At 48.3% G+C, this 16661-nt stretch overlaps 1 protein-coding gene across 1 annotated transcript in view; it reads left to right on the forward strand.

Moving 5' to 3' along the window:
* Positions 1-14056: 14056 nt before the first annotated feature.
* LOC144608499 (poly(U)-binding-splicing factor PUF60-like) overlaps positions 14057-16661 on the forward strand; it is a 69118-nt gene continuing 66513 nt past the window's right edge. The window contains 3 exon segments of the mRNA XM_078426345.1: positions 14057-14190; positions 14192-14234; positions 15896-15937. Of these exon segments, the coding sequence (XP_078282471.1) occupies positions 14057-14190; positions 14192-14234; positions 15896-15937 (219 nt within the window).

The raw sequence follows: 16661 nt of genomic DNA on the forward strand, positions 1-16661 counted from the left end.
ATACAGCACAGTAACAGGTTCTCACGGACCACCATGTCCACATTAAACGATGGTTGAAAGCTTGTAACACATGGTGATCAGCTGTTTATTTCTCAGTTGTTTCTAATATATTTAACTGATTTCGATGAGAATTAAGTGGTATTATTAACCACTATAAAGATGACAAAAGGATTGGTGGAGTCACAGACAGCAAAGAAGATTATCGAAGCATAGGACTGAAAATCTGTATGAGGCTGGGGCAAGTTAATAAAACAAATGAGAGGTAATGCACTTTGGAAACTCACATTCTGGTAGGACGTAGGGTAGACGGCAAGAGAACTTGGGGGTATTAATGTACAGAGAAACGTTGGATAGGGTAAATTAATGAGCATCTGGTACACTTGCCTTAATTGGCCAAGGCGCTGAGTATAAAATTTGACATCTGGGCACACTGCATCCTTCGAGACTCAATATCAAATTGAACAATTTGCAGATAATTGAAGGTCGCACAAGAGCAGCAGCCAGACCAGCGAGTGAGTGAATTGGCTGAAGGAAGGCTTTCTCCAAGGTGAGTAAAGTTCGGGAGCTTTAAAAAGAGCGCCAAGAGTCAGCCTACACTTGAATCGGTTCTGCATGTGTCCGATATTTAAACTTGTGACATATTGCAGTGCAGGGGGAGGCAGCAGAGAAGGGAATAGGTTTCACTCAACTCTGAGTGTGCCTCATTCAAAATTTGTAATTTTGCCCACCGGAGTAATGGCAGGCAAGTTGTTACAGCGTGTTTCCTGCAGGATATGGGAAGTCAGGGACATTGCTGGTGCTTCTGACAACCACACCTGTGGAAATTGTGTCCAGGTGCAGCTCCTGAGGACAGGACAGGATTGAGTGGCAGCCAGGGCTGTGTCTCAACCCTGGTGCTGAGGCTCAACGGGGAAGGGTGATGTCAGGCAGAGCCATATTGGTGGGCGACTCCATCGTCAGAGGTGTGGACAGGAGATTCTGCGGCAGCAGGCGAGACTCCAGGATGGTGTGTTGCCTCCCTGGTGCCAGGGTCCAAGATGTCTCGGAGTGGCTGCACGACATCCTCAAGAGTTAGGGGGAGCAGCCGGAGGTCGTTGTGCACGTTGGTACAAACAATATAGGTAGGAAGAGGAAGGAGGTTCTGCAACACAAGTTTACGGAATTGGGTAGAGGACTGAAAAGTAGGCCATGCAGGGTAGTGATCTCAGGATTGCTTCCAGTACCTGGTGCTAGTGAAAGTAAGGATAGGAAGATAGGGGAAATGAATGTGTGGTTGAGGAGTTGGTGCAGGGGGCAGGGAATTAGATTTCTGGATCTTTGGGATATCTTCTGGGGCAGGGAGGACCTGTACAAATGGGATGGGTTACACCTAAACTGGAGGGGTATCAACACTGGCGGGCAGGTTTGCTAATGCTACACGGGATGGTTTAAACTAGATTGGCATGGGGGTCAAGTCAAGTCAAGTCAATTTTATTTGTATAGCACATTTAAAAACAACCCACGTTGACCAAAGTGCTGTACATTTGATTAGGTTCCAATAGAAAAAAATTGAAAACATACAGTAGCACGCAAACAGTTCACAGCGCCTCCTCAATGAGCCTCAAACGCTAGGGAGTAGAAATATGTTTTGAGCCTGGACTTAAAGGAGTCGATGGAGGGGGCAGTTCTGATGGGGAGAGGGATGCTGTTCCACAGTCTAGGAGCTGCAACCGCAAAAGCGCGGTCACCCCTGAGTTTAAGCCTAGACCGCGGGATAGTGAATAGCCCCAAGTCGGCCGATCTGAGGGACCTGGAGTTAGAGAGGGGGGTTAGAAGATTTTTGATGTAGGGGGGGGAGTGTCCATTTAGGGCTTTATACGTGAATAGGAGGAGCTTGAAGTTGATTCTGTACCGTACTGGGAGCCAGTGGAGAGAGGCCAGAATCGGGGTGATGTGGTCCCTTTTACGGGTACCCGTCAGGAGTCTCGCTGTGGCGTTTTGGACCAGTTGCAGGCGGGACAGGGAAGATTGGCTGATCCCAGTGTATAGGGAGTTGCAGTAGTCTAGGCGGGAGGAAATGAAAGCGTGAATGATTTTTTCTGTGTCGTCGAATTGGAGGAAAGGTTTGATTTTAGCTATGGTTCGAAGTTGGAAGAAGCTGGCTTTTACCACAGCGTTGACTTGCTTATCAAATTTTAATGCAGAGTCAAATATCATGCTGAGGTTTTTGACATGCGGTTTGACTAAGCAGGATAGGCTTCCAAGACTGCCTGTTATCAATTTGATGGAGTCGGGGGGGCCGAATAGGATGACCTCAGACTTGCTCTCATTTAATTGGAGGAAGTTCTGTGCCATCCAACATTTTATGTCCTCAAGGCAGTGTGAGAGGCTGTTTAAATTTGACTGGTTGTTGGGTTTCAGGGGGAGGTAAAGCTGAGTGTCACCGGCATAGCAGTGGAAAGAAATGCCGTACCTTTGAATGATTTGGCCAAGGGGGAGCATGTATAGAGAAAAGAGAATGGGGCCTAGGATGGAGCCTTGTGGAACTCCGCAGGAGAGGCTAGCTGGAGCAGAGGAATAACTGCCTATGTTGATGGCGAAACTCCTATCTTTGAGGTACGAAGCGAACCAGCTCAGGGCAGTGCCATCAATGCCAACCGTGTACCGGAGACGGTCAATAAGGATGGTGTGGTCCACTGTATCGAAAGCTGCGCTGAAGTCGAGAAGGAGCAGGATTGCACAGTCGCCGGTGTCGATGGCGAGAAGCAGGTCGTTGTGTACCTTCAACAAGGCAGACTCTGTGCTGTGGTGGGCTCTGAAACCTGACTGGAAACTTTCCAGGATGGTGTTTTGGTGCAGGTAGGGCACTAATTGGTTTAGGATTGCCTTTTCAAGGACTTTTGACAGGAATGGCAGTTTGGAAATGGGTCTGTAGTTGCTAGGCAAGGTGGGGTCAAGGTTAGGTTTTTTCAGTAGGGGCTGGACCACCGCGTGCTTGAAACTGGTTGGAACAGTGCCAGTGGCCAGAGAACTGTTGATAATAGAGAGGATGCTGGGACCGGCTATTGCAATGACATCCTTCAGAAGGGCAGTGGGGGCTGGATCAAGGGGGCAGGTTGCAGGTTTCATAGCGGAGACAAGCTTTGCAAGGGAGGATAGAGTGACGGGTTGGAAGCAGTCCAATTTAGATGAATAGACTAGTGAGACAGCTAGGTCACGGGTGGGAGGGGAAATGTTCATTCTAATATTCTCAACTTTGTTGGTGAAAAATTTAGCAAATTCTTCGCACTTAGCAGGGGACCCAACTAAGCTGGTACTGGGGGCGGGACATATGACAGAGGTAATTGTTCTAAATAGGACCTTGGAGTTATGAGAGTTTTTGGAAATAAGGTCGGAGAAGTATTGTGCTCTAGCAGACTTTACTGCTTCCTGGTATTTGAGAAGATTGTTTCTCAGAATTTCGAAGGAAATTTGAAGCTTGTCACATTTCCACCTCCTTTCTGATTTTCTGCACTCCCTTCTTAGGGCTTTGGTGGAGTCATTGAGCCACGGCCGACCTTTGGGCTTAGGCTTTTTCATTTTAAGGGGAGCGATAGAATCCAGGATGGAAGAGCAAGTGATATTAAATAAAGAGGCGAGATCCTCAGTGCTGAGATGGGGGGGGAGAGGCCTCAATAGTGCAGATGTTGGGGGCAGCTGTGAGAGCCTCGGAGAATTTACTGGCAGTCAATGAATTTATGTCGCGGGAGTAGCGAACAGGGAGATGAGATTTTGCGGGAGATAAAGGCAGAGATGCGTCAAAAATGATAGCGCTGTGGTCCAATAGACAGGCTTCAGTAGTTTCAATGTTGTTGATTGGGAATCCGGACGATAACACTAGGTCGAGAGTATGGCCTAACTTGTGAGTGGGTCCCGTGGTGTGAAGAGTCAGATTGAAGGACTCAACCAGGTGCATAAATTCACTCACAAGAGGCTTAGTGGGACAGCAAACATGAATATTAAAGTCACCAAGAATCATGATCCGGTCAAATTTGGGTAAAATGCTAGAAATCAGATCAGCAAATTGGGTGATGAAGTCCTTATGCATTTTTGGTGGGCGATACACAAAAACAATTAAGAGGGGATAGGCTAGGCCTACTTTAATTAGTTGCACCTCGAAACTGGAGAAATGATCAGCGTTCAGGAGGCGGCTGTTGAAATGTTTCTTAAACACAGTGGCTAAGCCCCCACCGCGTCCGGAGAGCCTAGGCGAGGTGAAGAAGTGACAGTTATCAGGACAGAGTTCCACGAGTGGAGCAAGCTCACCAGGGTTAAGCCAGGATTCTGTGAGCAGTAAGAAGTCCAATCCACGGGTGATGAAGAAGTCGTTGAGGGTGAAGGTCTTGTTCTGTAGGGATCTTACGTTGATCAGGGTCACTTTAGCAGGGACAGCAGGGACAGCAGGTGAGCTTCGGTCCGGTAGCGGCTCCCACGCGGCTCCCACGCCAGCGGGCGGAGGTTCAGGGAGACCACGCCGCTGCGCTTCACAGATGGCCTTGCTGGGAGCCCACGGGCCGGCAGTCCAGGGACCGGGATGATCGGTCGAAGAGTGGCATACCTGAGCTCGAGGGAGCGCCGGTGGATGGAGCTGTAAGGTCGACCAGGTCCGACTTCGCAGCGCTGGGCGAGGTAGGCCGCTGTTGGATGAGCGCGGGCGAGGTTTTTAAATTTTTCGAATGTTCCCGCGCGTTTACCCCGCCTCCTAGCGCGGTGTGTGCGGCGGTGGATGTAAGGCTGGGCCCGCACATCTACCGGGAGTTGATCGAGGAGCTTCGGGCATGGATAGGTACGAGCGACTGGGATGTTGTAGCCATTACTGGTTAAGGGAGGGGAGGACTGGCAGCTCAATGTTCTGGGGTACAGGAGCTTCAGGAGAGACAGGGGTGAGGGTAAAAGAGGAGGGGGGTTGCATTGTTGGTTCAGGAGGATGTCACGGCAGTGGTCAGAGGTGACATTACGGACGGTTCGTCTAGTGAGGCTGTATGGGTGGAGCTGTGGAACAAGTATGGGATGATCACCTTGTTGGGTGAGTACTACAGACACCCGAATAGTCAACGGGAATTAGAAGAACAAATGTGCCAGGAGAATGTACACCGCTGCAGGTCAAATAAGGTTGTTGTAGTAAGGGATTTTAACTTTCCCAATATAGACTGGGAAATCACAATCACAATCATACTTTATTAGCCAAGCATGAGGAACCCCTACCACCCCAGTAACGGACTGTTCCAGCTGCTACGGTAAGGGCAAACGCCTCCACTGTCACACTGTGAAAACGGAGAGGATGAGACGCAGTTTCCTCCCACTGGCCATCAGGACTGTTAACTATTATAACTCCAGGGACTACATTTTCTTTTCTGTATTAATTTTAATTTATATGCTGTATTTGTAATTTTTTTGCACAATCCGCAGGCATTGCCACTTTCATTTCACTGCACATCGTGTATGTGTATGTGACAAATAAACTTGACTTGACGAGGAATTTCATTTGCTATACAGACATAACAGTAAAAAGCAACAGGACACACAAAATACATTTTAACATGAACATCCACCGCAGTGACTCCTCCACATTCCTCACTATGGTGGAAGGCGAAAAAAAGTTCAATCTCTCCCTTCTTTGTTCTCCAGTGGTCGGGGGCCTCGAGCCTTCCGTTGACGGGACGATCTTGGCTCCTGTAGCCGGCGGTGGGCCTTCCTCGTCGGGGTGATCAAGCTTCTGCATCAGGGAGGGGGGGAATCTCAGCTCCCCTGAGCCAGGCGATCTACCCCGGGTGGGGACCAGTCGATCCTCGTGCAGCTTGCAGCTCCCGACATCGGTCTCTACCCGCAAGCTCCTTGATGTGAAAGTCCGCAGGCTGCGGTTGGAGCGTCGATGCAGGCAAGGAATCACATACTCAGATGGTAAGTCCACGCCCCGCAGTGGGGCTCAAAGTCAGTCCCGAGCAAGGCCGCCAGCTCCACAATGTTAGGCTGCAGAGCGACCAGAGATACGATCCGGAAAACAATCGCATCTCCGGCAAGGTACGAGATTGAAAAAAATTTCCCCCGACCCCCTCCCCCACCACTCACGTAGAACAAACCGGAGAACATTAACTCAGACTTTTAAAACTTACCAAAAATAACAAAGAAAGAACGAAAAGGACAGACAGACTAGGCGAGGCTGCCATCGCGGCGCCACCCGGTGGTAATATAGCGTGAAGGATTTAAATGGGGTGAAACTCCTCAAAAGTGTTCAGGGGAGATTTCTTAAGCAGTATGTAGAGGCCCCCACATGTGAGAGGGCAATGCTGGATCTAGTATTGGGAAGGGCAAGTAAATTTAGTGTTTGTGGAGGAGCCTTTTGGGACCAGTGACCACACTTCCATTCGGTTTAAGATAGTTATGGATAGGGACAGAGAGGATCCACGTGTTAAAATGCTCAACTGGGGTAAGGCCAACTTTGAGGGTATGAGAGAAAATCTCCTCAGGTTATTTTAGGAGAAAGAAACATTGGCCAAGGGGGATGTTTTTAAAGGTGTGCTGATGAAAGCTCAGGATATGTAAGTCTCGGTAAAGGTGAAGGGCAAAACAGGCAAACTTAAGGAAGCTTGGCTGATGATGGAAATTGAGGCATTGGTCAAAAATAAGAAGGATGCATGGGATATGGTATAGGCAGCTGGGATCAAGTGCATCCCTGGAGGAGTTTCGGGAATTATGGAGTAAACTGAACAAGGAGATCAGAAGGGCAAAAAGGGGCCAGGAGATAGCTCTGGCGGATAGCATGAAGGACAATTCCAAAAGATTTTATAAATACATAAGGGGGGAAAAGGGTAACTGGAGAGAGAGTGGGACTTCTCGGGAATCAAAGCGGTCACTTCTGTGTGGAGCCACAGGAGATGGGCAAGGTGCTCAATGAGAATTTCTCCTCTGTATTTACCGAGGAGAAAGACAGTAGGACAGAGAAACTTGGGGCAGTCAATGGAGGTGTCTTGAGAGCAGTCAGTGTTACCGTCGAAGAAGTACTGAATGTATTGTCATGTGTGAAGGTAGATAAAACTCCAGGGCATTGCGGGAAACTAGAGAGGAAATTGTGGGAGCCCTGGTTAAATTTACGAGCCATTCTTAAATATAGGAGTGGTGCTGGAAGAATGGAGGGTGGCAAATGTTGTGCCTCTTTTCAAGAAGGGCTGCAGGGAAAATGCTGGGAACTATAGGCCAGTGAGCTTAACATCTGTAGTTGGTAAGTTACTGAGACGTCGAACAAGGGCAGGACCTACACAGTAAATGGTAGGCCTGTGGATAGTGTTGTAGAGCAGAGGGATCTAGGAGTTCAGGTGCATGGTTCCTTGAAGGTCGAGTCGCAGGTTGATAAGGTTGTCAAAAAGACTTTTGGCACTTTGGCCTTCATCAGTCAGAGTATTGAGTATTTAGATTTAGAGATACAGCGCAGAAACAGGCCCTTCGGCCCACCAGGTCCGTGCCGCCCAGCGATCCCCGCACATTAACCCTATCCTACACCCACTAGGGACAATTTTCACATGTGCCCAGCCAGTTAACCTACATACCTGAACGTCTTTGAAGTGTGGGATGAAACCGAAGTTCTCGGGGGAAAACCTACGCAGGTCACGGGGAGAACGTACAAACTCCGTACAGACGGCGCCCGTAGTCAGGATCGAACCTGAGTTTCCAGCACTGCATTCGCTGTAAGGCAGCAACTCTACCGCTGCGCCACCATGCCGCCCTGTATAGAAGTTGGGATGTCATGTTGCTGTTGTAAGACGTTGGTGAGACCGCATCTAGAATATTGTGTTCAGTTCTGGGCACCATGTTACAGGAAAGATATTGTCAAGCTTGAAAGGGTTCAGAAAAGATGTATGAGTATGTTGCCAGGACTAGATGGTGTGAGCTATAGGGAATGGTTGAGTAGGCAGGGTCTCTATTCCATGGAGTTCAGGAGAATGAGGGGTGATTTTATAGAGGTGTACAAAATCATGAGAGGAATAGATCAGGTAGATGCACAGAGTCCCTTGCCTAGAGTACGGGAATATGGGACCAAGGACATAGAAACATAGAAAATAGGTGTAGGAGGAGGCCATTCGGCCCTTCGAGCCAGCACCGCCATTCATTGTGATCATGGCTGATCGGCCACAATCAATAACCCGTGCCTGCCTTCTCCCCATATCCCTTGCTTCCACTAGCCCCTAGAGCTCTATCTAACTCTCTCTTAAATCCATCCAGTGATTTGGCTTCCACTGCCCTCTGCGGCAGAGATTTCCACAAATTCACAACTCTTGGGTGAAAAAGTTCCTTCTCACCTCAGTTTTAAATGGCCTCCCCTTTATTCTAAGACTGTGGTCCCTGGTTCTGGACTCGCCCAACATTGGGAACATTTTTCCTGCATTTTTCCTGCTTGCCCAGTCCTTTTATAATTTTATATGTTTCTATAAAATCCCCTCTCATCCTTCTAAACTCCAGTCTAGTCTTCTAAACTCCAGTCTCCAAGCCTAGTCTTTTCAATCTTTCCTCATATGACAGTCCCGCCATCCCAGGGATCAATCTCGTGAACCTACGCTGCACTGCCTCAATTACGAGGATGTCCTTCCTCAAATTAGGAGACCAAAACTGTAAACAATACTCCAGATGTGGTCCTATACAACTGCAGAAGAACCTATTTACTCCTATACTGAAATCGTCTCGTTATGAAGGCCAACATGCCATTAGCTTTCTTCACTGCCTGCTGTACCTGCACACCAACTTTCAGTGACTGGTGTATAAGGACACCCAGGTCTCGCTGCACCTCCCCCTTACCTAACCTAACACCATTGAGATAATAATCTGCCTCCTTGTTTTTGCCGTTAAAGTGGATAACCTCACATTTATCTATATTATACTGCATCGCCATGCATCTGCCCACTCAACCTGTCCAGGTCACCCTGCAATCTCCTAACATCCTCTTCACAGTTTACACTGCCACCCAACTTTGTGTCATCCGCAAACTTGCTCGTGTTGCTTCTAATTGCATCATCCAAATCATTAATATATATGGTAAACAGTTGTGGCCCCAACACCGAGCCTTGCGGCACTCCACTCGCCACTGCCTGCCATTCTGAAAAGGACCCGTTTACTCCTACTCTTTGTTTCCTGTCTGCCAACCAATTTTCTATCCATGTCAACACCCTACCCCAAATACCATGTGCTGTAATTTTAGTCACCAATCTCCCGTGCGGGACCTTATCAAAGGCTTTCTGAAAGTCTAGATACACTACATCCACTGGCTCCCCTTCATCCATTTTACTTGTCACATCCTCAAAAAATTCCAAAAGATTAGTCAAGCATAATTTCCCTTTCATAAATCCATGCTGACTTGGACCAATCCTTTTACTGCTATCCAAATGCATCGTTATTACCTCTTTATTAATTGATTCCAGCATCTTTCCCACCACCGAAGTCAGGCTAACTGGTCTGTAATTCCCTGTTTTCTCTCTGGCTCCTTTCTTGAAAAGTGGGAAAACATTAGCTATCCTCCAATCCACAGGAACTGATCCTGAACATTGGAAAATGATCACCAATGCGTCCACTATTCCAATGCGTCCACTATTTCCAGAGCCACCTCCCTGAGGACCCTGGGACGCAGACCATGAGGCCCAGGGGATTTATAATCCTTCAGTCCCATTAGTCTACTCAATACTATTTCTCGCCCATTGCAAATTTCTTTCAGTTCCTCTACCCCCCTAGATCCTCTGTCCTCCAGTACATCTGGGAGATTGTTTGTGTCTTCCTTAGTGAAGACACATCATAAGTACCTGTTCAACTCTTCTGCCATTTCCTTGTTACCCATAATAAGTATCCATGTTACCATAATACCCACATAGGTTGAAGGTGAGGGGGAAAAGATTAAATAGGAATCCAAGGGGTAACTTTTTCTCACAAAGGGTGGTGGGTGTATGGAACAAGCTGCCAGAGGAGGTAGTTGAGGTTGGGACTATCCCATCGTTTAAGAAACAGTTAGAAAGGTACATGGATAGGACAGATATAGAACAAATGCAGGCAAGTGGGACTAGTATAGCTGGGACATTGTTGGCCGGTGTGGGCAAGTTGGGCCGAAGGGCATGTTTCCACACTGTATCACTCTATGACTATGAAGGGCCTGTTTCCACACTGTACCACTCTGTGACACTATGACTATGAAGGGCCTGTTTCCACACTGTATCACTGTATGTATTTCTGTTTTTATTAGTTCTTTCTCTCTCATCCGACACTGCCTGACAAAATCTAGTGTCCTGTCCTGTCAATCCTTTTGGTCACCTCTTCAAAATATTAACAAACATCCTTAGCCCTTGCCAATTTAGCATAGAGACCTTTACAGTGAAGGTGTGGAGGAATGTGAGTGTAAGTTTGGGCAAAGAGAGTTTGAGAGTTGTGAATTTGTAGAATTCTCTGCCACAGAGGGCAGTGGAAGCCAAATCACTGGATGGATTTAAGAGAGTTAGATAGAGCTCTAGGGGCTAGTGGAATTAAGGGATATGGGGAGAAGGCAGGCACCGGGTATTGATTGGGGACGATCAGCCATGATCACAATGAATGGCGGTGCTGGCTCGAAGGGCTGAATGGCCTCCTCCTGCACCTATGTTCTATGTTTCTAGGTTTCAAATGGGATTAGTGCAGATCGGCATCACAGTTGTTATGTATGTGGGCTGAAAATTCCTATTTCTGCATTGAGTTACATATCCTCAGTAATTGCGGAGACCATGGTAGAGATATTTGTATCATTGATAGCCATGGGTGAGGTGCTAGAAGACTAGAGTTGTCTAATGTTGTGCCATTATTTCACAAAGACTGCAAAGTAAAGCATGGGGACTTCAGTGATTGGTAAGTTATTGGTGGGGGATTCAGAAAGGCTGGATCTATATGCATTTAGAATAGCATGGGCCAATTAGGGATAATCAGCTTGACTGTGCCTGGGAAATCATAACACCAATTTGATTGAGTTTCTTTAAGAGGTGATCAAGAAGATTGATGAGGGCAATGCAGTAAAGGTCGATACAGACTTTAGCAAAGCTTTTGACAAGGTACTGCATGGGAGGCTGGTTTGAAACGTTAGGTCACATGTGACTTAGGGCAAGCTAGCCAATTGGATACAAGATTCACTTGAAGGTATGGACAGGATGGTGGTAGGAGGTTGCTTTGCAGACTAGTGGCCAATAATGTGGTGTGTCGCAGGGGTTGATGTTGGGTACACTAGTTATCTAGATTAATGATTTAGATGAGAATGTAGGTGGCATGGTCAGTAAGTTTACAGATCTTGATCAACTCGGCCTGCAGGCTGAGGAATGATAGATGGATGGGAGAGTGGGCAAAGAAGTGGCTGATGGAATATAGCGTAGCAAAGTGTGGAGTCATGTTTTTTGGTAGTAGGAATAAAGGCATACACTATTTTCGAAATGGAGAAATTGGAGGTGCAAAGGTGCAGGATTCCCAAAAGGTTAATTTGCAAGATCCAAGGAGAGATAGCTGAATGGATAGAAAATTGGCTTCATGGAAGGAAGCAGAGGGTGATGGTGGAAGGTTGCTTCTCGAACTGGCCGCCTGTGACTAGTGGTGTGCCTCAGGGTTCGGTGCTGGGCCCGTTACTGTTTGTCATCTATATCAATGATTTGGATAAGAACATACACGGCAAGATTAGCAAGTTTGCTGATGATACAACAATGGGTAATTTTGCAGATAGTGAAGATGGTTGTGAAAAATTGCTGCGGCAAGCTAGATGCAGGAAAAATGTTCCCAATGTTGGGGGAGTCCAGAACCAGGGGACACAGTCTAAAAATAAAGGGGAGGCCATTTAAAACTGAGGTGAGAAGAAACTTTTCACCCAGAGTTGTGAATTTATGGAATTCTCTGCCACAGAAGGCAGTGGAGGCAAATTCACTGGGTGAATTTAAAAGAGAGTTAGATAGAGTTCCAGGGGTTTGGGGAATCAAGGGATATGGGGCACAAATTACTGATTGTGGATGATCAGCCATTATCACAATGAATGGTGGTGCTGGTTCGAAGGGCCAAATGGCCTCCTCCTGCATCTATTTTCTATGTTTCTATGCCATGTTGTAGCTGTATTTAGAGTATTGTGTTCAGTTGTGGGGCCCATGTTATAGGAAAGATGTTGTCAAGCTTGAAAGGGTACATAGAAGATTTACAAGGATGTTGCCAGGACTAGAGGGTCTGAGCTATAGAGAGAGGTTGAGTAGGCTGGGACTCCATTCCTTGGAGCGCAGGAGGATGAGTGGTGATTTTATAGAGGTGTATATAATCATGAGAGGAATAGATCAGGTGGATGCACTCTTGAGACTTTTTCACACAAAGGGTGGTGGGTGTATGGAACAAGCTGCCAGGGGAGATAGTTGAGGCAGGGACTATCCTAACATTTAAGAAACAGTTAGATAGGTACATGGATAGGACAGGTTTGGAGGGATACAGACCAAACACTGGCAGGTGGGACTGGAGTAGCTGGGACATGTTGGCCGGTGTGCGCAAGTTGGGCGGAAAGGCCTGTTTCCACACTATATCACAATGACTAAGTCGAATCGGTTGTAAAAAAGGCAAATGCAATGCTAGTGTTTATTTCGAGAGGACTAGAATATAAAAACAGGTATGTAATGCTGAGGCTTTATAAGGCACTGGTCAGACTCCACTGGTCTTGGAGTATTTTTGGGCACCATATCTGAGGAAGGATGTGCTGGCGTTGGAGAGGGCCCAGAGGTTTACGAGAATGACCCCTGGAATGGGTGGATTAACATATGATAAGCGTTTGACGGCACTGAGCCTATAGTCGCTGGAGTTTAAAAGGATGAGTGGAGACCTCATTGAAACTTGCCAAATAGTGAAAGGTCTGGATAGAGCGGATGTGGAGAGGATGTTTTCATTGCTGGAAGAGTCTCAGTCCAGAAGCCATAGCCTCAGAATAAAATGGCCTACCTTTAGAAAGGAGATGAGCAGACGGCTGTGGAGGCCAAGTCAATGGATATTTTTAAGGTGGAGATTGACAGATTCATGATTATCAAGAGTGTTGGGGGCTATGGGGAGAAGGCAGGACAAAGGGGTTGAGAGGGAAAGATAGATCAGCCATGATTGAATGATGTTGATGGGCCGAATGGCATAATTCTGATTCTATAATTAATGGACATTAATGTTGTATCTAGGAAGACAAACCATGGCAGAACTTGCACAATAAATGGTAGGGTAATGGGAAGTATTAATCAAGAGATCTATGGGTACAGGCACCTAGTTCTATGAAAGTGACTTTGAACAAACCACTCGTATGCTAGACTGTTGGAACTCATATGCTAGAGTTTCCCTAGGGATGGGATGTCATGTTATAGCTGTTCAAGACTTTGAAAGGGCCACACTGAGAGTACAGTGTACAGTTATGCTATATGAAGGATGATATTACACTGGAGAGATGCACAAAAGATTTACAATAATGTTGCAGGGTCTGGAGAGCTTGAGTTAGAACAAGAAGCTGTATAGGATAGGTCTTTATTTATCTGGAGTGGGTGATTGATAAACCTTTATAAAATCATGAGGGGACCAGATAGAAAGACTGCACCGAGTATTTCTCTCGGGGAAGGGAAATTATGAGAGGGCCCAGGTTGAAGGTGAGAAGGGAAAGATTTACAGTATCAAAAGGCTCTGTGATTCTGCTTGTGACATTCTCTAAGAACTCAATCAAGTTATTTTGACACCAGTTTCCCAAACAAATCCACACCAGTGTTCTTCCAGGGTAATATTTCCACTCCAGCTCAGAATGACTTCGAATATTTCAGAGACAGTTTAATTTAGCTTCCAGAAATATGTTGGTTATTTCTCCCTCCCTCCTTTTCAAACAATGGCTTGAATGAGGCCAGAACCACGCGGCCTCTGCTGGCGCCCGCTTTGTCACAATGTGTGGAACATTTACCTTACTCTTCATGGTACATTTCTTGACACTAACTGTGGGAATTATTGGTTTTTCGGAGGGGACGATGACCCATGACAGGAGTTTTATCTTTGTGGCATTTGATGGCGGCCGATGACCACAAGATGGCGGACGGGCTTCGTCCCACGTGACCGTGTTGGCGGCGCGGTGCAGCTCTCGCGAGAGCCGCGGGCCCGCTGTGCCGGGGCTGGGCGGAGATCTCGCGGGAAGCGCTCGGGACGGTTGGGTTCGGGACGGCGGGTGCATGGCGTCGCTAGCGAGCTTCCCTCAGGTAATGGCGGGGCCCGAGCCGGCCCGGCCCGTGTGGGGACTGGGGAACGGCGGCGGCTGCCGCATGGCGAGCTTCCCTCAGGCAAGGGCGGGAACCGGGCCGGGCCGTGTGTGGTGGGTCGGGGAGCCGTGTGTGTGGGGGGGAGGAAAAGGCCGGGCCGTGTGTGTGTGTGTGGGTGGGGGAGGAAGGTCGTGTATGTATGTGTGGGAGAGGGGGAAGGTTGGGGGGGGGGGGTCGGGCCCTGTGTTTGCGGGGGGGGGGTCGGGCCCTGTGTTTGCGGGGGGGGGGGAGTCGGGCCGTGTGTGGGGGGGGGGGGGGTCGGGCCCTGTAGGGGGGGGGGTCGGGCCCTGTAGGGGGGGGAGTCGGGCCGTGTGTGGGGGGGGGGAGTCGGGCCGTGTGTGTATGTGATGGGGGGGGGGGGGGTCGGGGAGCCGTGTGTGTATGTGTAGGGGGGGGTCGGGGAGCCGTGTGTGTATGTGTAGGGGGGGGGTCGGGCCGTGTGTGGGGGGGGGGGGGGTCGGGCCGTGTATGTGTAGGGGGGGGTCGGGCCATGTGTATATGTTTGTGGGGGGGGGGTCGGGCTGTGTGGGGGGGTCGGGCTGTGTGGGGTGGGGGGGGAGAGGTCGGGCCGTGTCTGTTTGGGGGGGTGGAGGGGGGGGGGGGGGAGTCCGTGGGGAGACCACAGAATGGCGTCGTTGCCCACCCAGTATCCCCCGAGTAAAGGCGGCCATGCGGGAGCCGGGAGAGGGGGTGTACTGACGGCGAGCGGGCCGCCACGGTCCCGTGTGTTCGGCTTGGCGGCAACCACGCGGTGAACCAACCGGCCTCAGTTCGCAGCGTGGGGCACAGGGGGAGTTGATGGTGCAGGGAGAGCGAGAGACTGGGGGTACGGAGGTAATGGGTTCTGGAGGGAGATGGGAGACATGGAGTGGTGGGAGAGGGTTTGGGGGTGGGAGACGGACGAGCGGGGCTGGGATGTGGGGGAGGAAAATTGTGGGGTAGTAGAGAGAACCCGGGAGGGATGTGTGGAGACAGCTAGAGAGGAGAGACACGGAGAGAGATAGAGTTTTGGGGCTAATAGATTTGGGGAAATAAAAATAGGCGGATGCGGGGTAAACATGGCCAGGATGGTAATCGGGTGTGCAGTGGAACGGTGTAACAGGAAGAGGTGGGCTAGGGGGTGGTTTTGGTGAGTGGAACATGGAAATTTGGGTGTTGGAGATGGGATGTTCTGGCAGCGTGGAGAGTATATGGTGGGAAGGGCTTTGTGTGAATTGGAGCTTGCCAGGGAGCAGCAGCAGGAATGCTGGCAGTGCCTAGGTGTTGTTTATTGGTAAACTTCTATCTATCAATTGTCTATATTCGGCAAACTGATAATTGGGTTATGGGTGAATAATTGCTGCTGAAGCAGCCCAGAGAGGTCTAGGGTGAGGTGAATCATTTGTATTTAAGCTGTAGTTAAATGTTTGGTCGTCATTCAGGTCGACTTGAATTACCTGTTTGAAAACGGTGTGAAGTTTTCCTCTCTGGGGCATTTAAGTAATTTAAAAATTGGAGTTTGGTTTATTAAGCTTGACACAATGGCATGCACATTTCGGTGCAGGTCGGCAAGGCCTTTTATTGCTCTGTATAGTCATGGTCCTCTTTGTTCAATCCAATAGATGCTGGAACCCTTGGGAAGCCCCACGTTGCAGATGATGCTGGTAGGTTTTTGAAGATGTTTCATTGCTCCATGATCATTTTGTCAACAGGAAACTTATCTGTAGTTGGAACAGGCTCAGTGTTCCAGTAGTGGAGGGTGTGCTCAGGTTAGGGTCATTTGTAATACTGACAGAGGAAACTGCCATATTCTTCCAGTTAATTCATCAAATGTTGATGTTATTGGCAAGACTAGCATTTATTTCCCATCTTTAGTTGCCATTGATAAAATGGTGGTGAGTCTTGAACAGCTACCGTCTAGTCCTTCTGGTGAAGATGCCCTAATGCAGCTGAGATTTATACCCTCAATGATAACACTAGTGCCCAGCCTTTAGCCCTGATTCATCATATGAGGTATCATGAGATTTCCTTGCCTATGTTTTCCTTGCTGCCATAAGATGTCATGAGGGCTGGATTCTTATGTTGACAACTCCCAAGGGATTCTCCAGGATGTTTCTTGAAATGCAGCATTTCAGTTGTGAAGGGAAACGAGGCTAGATTTATTTCCCTTAGAGTGGGGGTGGCTGAAGGAAGGCCTGGTTTGGGTGTACAAGATTATGTTGGGCATGGATAGAAAGAACAATGAGAAACTTTTTCCTCAAGGCAGATCTGCCCACAACTAGAGGGCATGGAACAAAGGTAAGGAGTAGGAAGTTTAAAGGGCATCTGAAGAGGAATTTATTTCACCCAAAAGGTAATTGGAATCTTTAGCATACTGGACAAAGAGGC

The sequence above is a fragment of the Rhinoraja longicauda genome, chromosome 2 (assembly GCF_053455715.1).
Source record: "Rhinoraja longicauda isolate Sanriku21f chromosome 2, sRhiLon1.1, whole genome shotgun sequence".
Taxonomy (NCBI): Eukaryota; Metazoa; Chordata; class Chondrichthyes; order Rajiformes; family Arhynchobatidae; genus Rhinoraja; species Rhinoraja longicauda.